Genomic DNA, 7,686 nt, shown 5'->3' with positions numbered 1-7,686 from the left:
CTACAGTCCCATTGTGGCCTGGAAGGCAGAAGCCAGAGGTGCCACTCAAGCCACAGTGGCCAAGATTTCCCTGCTCCTTTGCTCTCTCCTCCTTCTTCCCTCCACATTGGAAGGGGATGGGAGAAAAAGCAATGAGGGGAAGTGGAGAAGAGGAAAGCCAGGAGATAGGACGAGGCTGACTCTCGCAGACACTTTAGGACTGGACTGCATACTCAGGACATGACTGCCGACCAGCTTCTGCCTGCCTCTGGGCAGAGGGACGCCTGCTGCTGGACACGGATTGCTGCAGGTGGAAGGCCTGGGAGGACACAGAGAAAGCCTTGACAATCAGCACAGGCCGCCCTTAAATGGAGTTAACCCCTCACACCCCTACAGTGGGGGAGGGGACAGGACTCTCACTGGTCAACTTGAGTTCCTGGTAATATGCAAGGGTCAGAGGTCAGAGAGGGTCTTCTTCCTGGCCTCCCTTCTCCTGCCATCCCTAGCCTTTACCTGCTAGAGTCTCAGACCTGGTTAGAAAAGAGGAACACAGGTAGAGATTTTTGCTCAATCAGGAACCTTCCCAGAATGAGTTTAAACTCCTGTGGTTCCCCAGGAGGACTGAATGTCAATGTCTTCTTCCTAGTCATGTTTATCAGGAGCCCCAAAAGGTTGGCCCCTTGATGATTGGCCTCCACAGGCGGCTGGAGGCAGTGCTGAGTTACCTAAGCCCAGCTCGAGGGTCTGCCTCTGATGCTTACCAATGGAACTCAGCAATGGTTTTTCCTGTCTGGACCCTCACACTGGAACAGTAGGAGGGTGGATGAAGCCAAGGCTCTGGATGAGTGAGGCTAGAAATGCAGGCCTATCTGAGGTGGCTTTCTGCCACAGAGCAGGGGACTTCTATCTATGAGTCTTTATGGTTGTATGGTGCCATCTTCTGACTTTCCTAAGAGCACATCTCCTTTCAGGGTCATGGTCCAAACTGGAGTACTAGTGTCAGGGTCTACTGACTTCTTTGGATGTGTAGCACCTCTTACCCCAAGAGGTTAGCAGAGGGTGGAAAGGGATCAATGAGAGGGTCCTGGGACCTGGAAGTACAGGGTGGAAGGAACCATAGCTGCCTCTGATCACCCATGTTTCCAGTGCACACTCTGATTTTTTGTTTCTGCAGAACTGGGGATTAAACTCAGAATCTTGCATATGCTAAGCACCCCGCTACCACTGGGCTACAGCCCCAGTCCTTTTTTTTAAACAGAGTCTTGCTAAGTTGCCTATGCTGGTCTTGCACTTGAGATTCTCCTGCCTACACCTCTCTAGTAACTGGGATTACAGGCATCACCACCTTGCCCAGCTCTGGTGTACACTCTGGAAGGACCAGGGAAGATCTGGAGAAACTGGGTGGAAGGAGGCTTACAGCCAGCTCTGCACTGGGGCTCAGAAAGAAACCAGGAGACCAGAGAAAACGAGAGGCCACATGAAGGAAGAATAACCAACCAACCATGACCTAAGGAGAGAACAGGGTCTGGAATCCAGTTTTAGTCACCATTCTCTTAGCTCTGGAAGGTCCCAGCCATGGCCAGGGAAGACCCTTTTATTTGAGCATCTAGGTGGCTAAGCTGCAGGTGCAGTACTGAGCCTCCAGGTGGCGCCAAGCTGCTGATTTTCTGGCAGGCTCTGACAACCAGCTGGGCAGACCGCAGCCCCTCAGCCTTCCTGGGATCAACCTGAATCCCAGGCCTTTTACCTGACTGAGACTACTGGGGTGCATTTCCATCCACTGTACACTCAGTGGAGGTCCACACCTGTTTCCTCAGTGTAGTGGCGTGACCCTTCAGTGAGGTGGCTCCTCACAGCCGGCAGTCTCTCATCCCAGCTTTCCCTAGAATCTCCGCCATCCGATCTCTTCTAGGACAACCCCCTCATTTCTGCCTCTCCTGTCCCTGACACATGGCGAGGACGCTGACCCATGCTCCAGTTCTAGTTGCCCTCCAATGGGCTGTGTGACCTTGAACCAATCACTTCTCTTGGGTTTCAGGTCCCTCCAGTGTAAAACCTTGTGGAGGGGCTGGGGGCCTAGGGGAACTGAGGTGTCTCCCAAGGTCCTTCCCTGGGTCCCCTTGACCCCGTGGCTGTCCCAAAGGCAAGAGGGGCGGGAGCCCATTTGACCCAAGCTCTGCGGCCCCCTTTCCAAACAAGTGCAGGTCTGAACTTTCCAAGCTCTGGATTTCTTTGCTTTCTTCCTTTTCTTTTCTTTCTCCCCCCCCCCCTTTTTTTTTTTTTTTCTTTTCTTTTCTTTTCTTTTTTTTTTTTTTTTTTTTCTTTTTTCTTTTTTCCCCCCCTTTCCTGGATGAAATTCCTGCCAGCTGGGAAGGAAGGAGGGAAGGGGAGCGAGCGGCGTAGAAGTTTCCTTGACTCCTCCTCCGCCTGTCTCCCTCCCTTGCCAAGCCCAGCCTGTGAAACTGAATAACGAAGATCACTCAACAATGCCTGCCCCTCTCTGACTGCACGGTCCCCGCGCTCCCACCGCTGCCGCCGACGCCGAGGAGAGCCCGCGGGACAGCCCGCCGACGGTGCAGCCTGCCGGCCCGGCCGCAGGACCCGGAGGCGAGCAGCGGCGGTCACTGCGCCTGTGCGCCTGCCAGGTGCCCCGCAGCCCAACCACCGAGATGCCCAGCCCGCTTGGGCTCCGGGCGCTGTGGCTTTGCGCCGCACTGTGCGCCTCCCTGTGCACCGGCGGCGTCCCTCAGCCTGGCCCGGGGCGCGCTGCCTGCCCGGCCCCCTGCCACTGCCAGGAGGATGGCATCATGCTGTCAGCCGACTGCTCCGAGCTCGGGCTCTCCACTGTGCCGGGGGACCTGGACCCCCTGACGGCTTACCTGTGAGTACCCGCCGCAGGTACCTCCCTGTTCCTGCTGGCTGCCCGCTCGCACTGTGCGGCAGTAGTCTAAGGCACCTGCCTACTTGGTGCACTGCTGCACCGGCACCCCGGGAGGGCTCTTGCCCTTCCAAGACCACTGCTGGCGGGTTGGGGAGGGGAGAAGAGTCCGGGACTAAGGCTCAGGCAAGCAGCGAGCCTAGGCTTCCCTCGCTTGGTTTCCCATTGGTCCCTGCGTTGTGGGGTTTCTGCGGGAGCCTAGGTCTGGCAAGGTGGGCTCTGGACCCTGGACAGGAGGGATAGTGGGTGGGTGACGTGCTCTTGCTGCTTTTCCAGCAGAGCAGTGCCCAGTACGTGACTGAGGGCAAAACTGACTGGACTCGTGGAGAAGATAAGGGGCTGCCATCCTTGGCTCTGCAGTAGAGCAAAGCGGGCACCCTGAGGCTGGGTGGCCTTGGTGAGGAGTCCCAGACGCTGGGAGGGAGCCTTACCCATGGTCACCTCCTCAGAAAGGGACCCTGCCAGCATCACCTCCCTTTGCTTCAGCCCCTGCCTGCTTCCCCCTCCCCAGGGGCCTCCCTGAAGTCAAGCCTCAGGAGGTTGTGTTGGAAACACTAATTTGTGGGCAGGCGCTGAGGCTGAAAACCAGAGAACCATTTTTAGAATCTGAGTTGGGGTGAGATGGTGAGTGACGGGGACCCTAGTGGGGGCAGCTGTCCTGAGGGTGGCTCAGAGGAGCTTCCCTCAGAGCTGGAGGGCCAGGGCTTCTGGCTGCTCACCTTCTGGGCAGAAGGAGGGGAGGAAAGAACTTTCCGGACCACCTGGCCCCACCCACCTCTGCTCTGGGGAAAGAGAACCTCCTCTGGTCTCTGCTTCCCTCACCCAGCCCAGCGCCATCGCTTTTACTGAGAGGAGGTGGAGCAGGCGATGAGGTCTGGAGACATCTACCTGGATGGGATAGGATCCCAGAACTCTTTCTGGCCCGAGAGAGGCTCCTCATGGCTTTGGAGTTCCAGGACAGGGGCCCTCTGAGGAAGATGGAGCTGGCTAGTCTATAAAGACTAGGGGCCCAGCACGAGTGTGTTGAGCTAAGTGGGACCAGGGCTCTCAGCGTTGGCAGCGTCTGATGGTTGTGAAGATCCTGAATTGCAACTTCTGAATTGTGGCTGCCCTCCAATGTCTCTGTTCACAGTTGGAATATCCCCCTCTGCTCCAAAAGGCACAGGCTATGAGCCAGGGGAGTGAGGGAGAAGGAGAAAACAATGTCCATATTCCAGAAGGGTAAACTGAGTCCTGCATATCCAGGGGGTGACAGTAGAGACCAGCACAGGAAGGCAAGGCAGAAACTGAGCAGAGTCCTGTGGTGTTTTGAAGGTGCCACAGCAGCTGGCAGAGTCAGGCAGGCTGTGACCCCACCCCAGTTACAACAAAGCACCCCATTTCTCTCTGTTTTATATACTGGGGTATATGATTGTTTCATCTGAATACAGGATCTTGTGGCTAAAACGAGTTTGGCAATAGCTTCGGTTGAGCCAGTCTTTGGAAGAGACTTGCCTGGGTTTCAAAGGTTGGTCAGCCCAGCCGCCTTTCCCAGCATTCCAGTCTTCTAGACTGGTCAGTGATCCTTTTTCAGGTAGGAATCGGGAAGGAGGTAGAGTGCCACTTTTGGGGTCCCAGCATCCCACTGTGAACCATGCTGACAGATTTTCCCTAGTATCTTGACACAATTCCCTTGGACACATAAACTACTTTTGGATTCAGTGGAGGTGGGATTTTCTGAACTGGTCCTGAGTCTTCCTGGGGACTGAGAAAACTGCTCCCTCTCAAGACACGAGAAAGCTTCTGAGTTGGGAGAGGGGAGGAGACAGTGTGGGGCATTGTGGGGAACGGAGCGTCTGGGTCAGGAGTATCGGAGGGAGTGGACAGGACTGTGCCCGGGCCGTGGGCTGTGGAGGAGTCCCTGAAGATGGCTCGGAGGAGTCTTCTTCCTCTACCCTCTCCAGAGAGCAGCCCAGCTCCTTGGAAGGTGGAGTGAGGGTGAGGGCACTGGGAAGACCAGCCCGGGAGGGCTCGGCTCCTCTCCCTGGTCAGCAGTGCTAGGAAGCGCCTGTGGCTGCACAGGGTGCCTGTGGGTCCTCTTCTGCATTCCTTGTTTCTGTCCCAATACGAAGCACTGCACATCTGCGTCCCGCCCTGCGTGAGCATCCCTTCTTGCCTTTCCTTTCCGTGATGTAGCTTTCCTCACCCCTTCTGTTCCAATTTCGGGGAAGATCAGTGAGTCTTTATGTCCTTTGCTTTGACACTCAGGTCCCAAAACTCTGACTACTTCAGAGCCCAATGCCAGCTGGGAGGACAGACCTCATTGACGGCCCTTCAAGGGTCTTTTTAAAGTTTCCTCCTAAACTTTGTCATCTCAGCAGGGCTCAGTGAGCTCCCTGGGCTTTGAGCCGTCTGCTGGGGAAGGCCTCTTCTGGGACTGGACCTAGGGGAAGACGAAGCCACCGCACTTGGGCGGGATGCTGAGAAGGCACGATGCCCTCTTGCCCCGTCCTGTCGTGTACACACACAACCAAGAAAAGGAATTGACAGCAAGTCCTGACTGGGAAAGTAAAACAGAATTATCTCAGAATGGGAGAATCTGGGTAGTGCCTCGGAGTCCCCCCTTTTCTCCCCTAAAGCTGAGCAGCATTGGGAAATAGGTGTTGTGAGAAAAGGTGTCTTGGGAAGCTAGCTGCAAAAGATCTGAGGCTCGTACACATTAGTCACCCCCAAGCACCCACTTCCTTTACCCACTGCCACTGGGACTAAGGGAGGGGCCTCTGCTCCATGCAACTCCCATAATAGACCACTTACTTCTTTCTTGGGAATTCACCCCCTTTAAGACTGCCTGTGAGCTGAGTGTGGTGTTGCGCACCTGTCGGCCCAGCAAACTCAGGAGGCTAAGGCAGGAGGATCTCAAGTTCAAGGCCAGCCTCAGTAATTTAGCAAGATCCTGTCTCAAAATAAAATAAAGGGCTGAGGATGTAGCTCAGTGGTAAATCACCTCTAGGTTCAATCCCTGGTGAAAAAAAAAAAAAAAAAAAAAGAAAGAAAGAAAAGAAAAAAGAGAAAAAGAAAAGACTGCCTCTTTGAATCACTGGATTTGTGTGAAAGGCTGGATGGCGTGTGCAAATGGAGACAGGGTACCCTGCAACCTCTTCATCACTGCCTGGGGATGTTTGTAACCAAAGAGATGGAGGCAGGATGCTAGAGGAAGAAAGCAGAGGGGTTAGGAGACAGGCATTGGTCACAATGGCTCAGGGCTCAGATCATGCTTCTTGGCGGTGTGAACCAGGCCAGTTCACTGGCATTTCTATGACTCAGTTTCCTTGTCCCCAAATGCAGCTAATACCTGTCTCAAAGGGTTGCTGTGTGGATTCACTGAGGTAATGTTTGTAGAGGGCTTGGCATAGGGTCTGGCCCATGAGAAGAGCTCAGTAAGTGTTAGCCAGTGTTGTTGTTCGGGGACCAGGGCCAGGAAGCATTAGTCATGGAAGACTTCTGGAGGAGGAAGTCCTGGAGCTAGCATGGGAAGAAAAGCAGCACGTCTGCGACAGGTGTGCGTGTGTGCGTGTGTGCGTGCGTGTGTGCGTGCGTGTTGGGGACAGGGGAGAGAGTGGCTGGCAAGGAGACCGCATGAGCTGTACTGGGGACCCAGAGTGGCTTCAGTTTTTTGTTTTTGTTTTTTACTGTCTGGTACTGACGTAGGGCTTCATGGGAGGGGAGGGGAGTGACCGATGGAAGACCCCCGGCCTGCTTCCCAGTGTGTCCTAGCTGGGTCCCTGCAGGGCTTCTTAGATAAGGAGGTAGGGACCTGTGACCCAGTGGGGAGAGCTGGCCCTGAGGAGGATGTGTGCGGGGCCCGTGGTCAGGTCTCCTTTCTCACCTGAGCCTCAGGTGCCTTTCTAATGAACTCTTGCTGCTCCCCCTAGAAACTTGGGGTTTGTGAACTCAGCCTCAGTCCCTCCATTGCTGGGAGACCCTGTGCATGGCCTAAAACATCTCTGGACCTCAGTGTCCCCACATTTGACTGAAACTAGAAAGTGAGAGAGGCAGGGGGAAATCCAGAGTCCCCTGCTGCTGGTGTAGGACCGAGAAGCCCCCCTGAACGTGTTTGGCGGCGGGTCTGTGGCAGGAGGAGGGCAGGGGAGAATCCAGGCAGCACCCAGAGCAGCGCAGAGCGAAGGGCAAAGGAGGGGTAGAGGGATTCCAGGAAATGGGGTCCTCTGGGACCTCCTGTGCTGGCCTTTCTCCTAAGTGGAGCCTGGGGGATGAGCCCATCAGAGGGCGGGGTGCCGCCGGAGGAGTGATGTGAGGGGGAGCCAACACCCCAGTTCAAAGGAAAGGCAGGAAACAGCCCTAGGCAAAAGAAAAAGGAAACCTCTCGGCTTTGGCAGCAGTGGGCACGGGGCGCGGCCGGGTGGGGCGGCTGGCGGAGGAGAAGAAAGCCTGGCTCAGAGCAGAGTTGGCCCCCAGCCCGCCCCACTCCACCCGCCTCCCCCCATCCATGGGCTCTCAACCCTAATGGCCCCACACGTGCTGCAGCCTACTTCCCACACTGACCCAGGGCCACCAGGGGCAGAGCAGGGCACAGGAAAGGGCATCCAAGTGGGTGCCCCTGGGTCATGGGCAGGGTCGTGGGCTCTGGAGTCTGGTGCACAGGCTTGAGCCTCAGCTCCGCCATCTTTGGACACATCCCTCTACCGCTCCAAAGTTTCCATTTCTTAATCTTTGAAAATGGAAACACTCAGTACCTACCTGGAAGGGTCGTGAGGAGGAGCAAATGAGAG

At 55.7% G+C, this 7,686-nt stretch overlaps 1 protein-coding gene across 4 annotated transcripts in view; it reads left to right on the top strand.

Moving 5' to 3' along the window:
- Positions 1-2,466: 2,466 nt before the first annotated feature.
- Positions 2,467-7,686, top strand: part of Lgr6 (leucine rich repeat containing G protein-coupled receptor 6) — a 118,974-nt gene continuing 113,754 nt past the window's right edge. For all 4 annotated transcript variants that reach the window (XM_047521690.1, XM_047521691.1, XM_047521689.1 and 1 more), the window contains exon 1: positions 2,467-2,860. In XM_047521690.1, the coding sequence (XP_047377646.1) occupies positions 2,649-2,860 (212 nt within the window). In that variant the 5' untranslated portion in view covers positions 2,467-2,648. The remainder of the gene's footprint in view (positions 2,861-7,686) is intronic.

This window comes from Sciurus carolinensis, chromosome 12, assembly GCF_902686445.1.
Source record: "Sciurus carolinensis chromosome 12, mSciCar1.2, whole genome shotgun sequence".
Lineage (NCBI taxonomy): Eukaryota > Metazoa > Chordata > Mammalia > Rodentia > Sciuridae > Sciurus > Sciurus carolinensis.
This window is presented reverse-complemented; position numbering and strand designations above follow the sequence as displayed.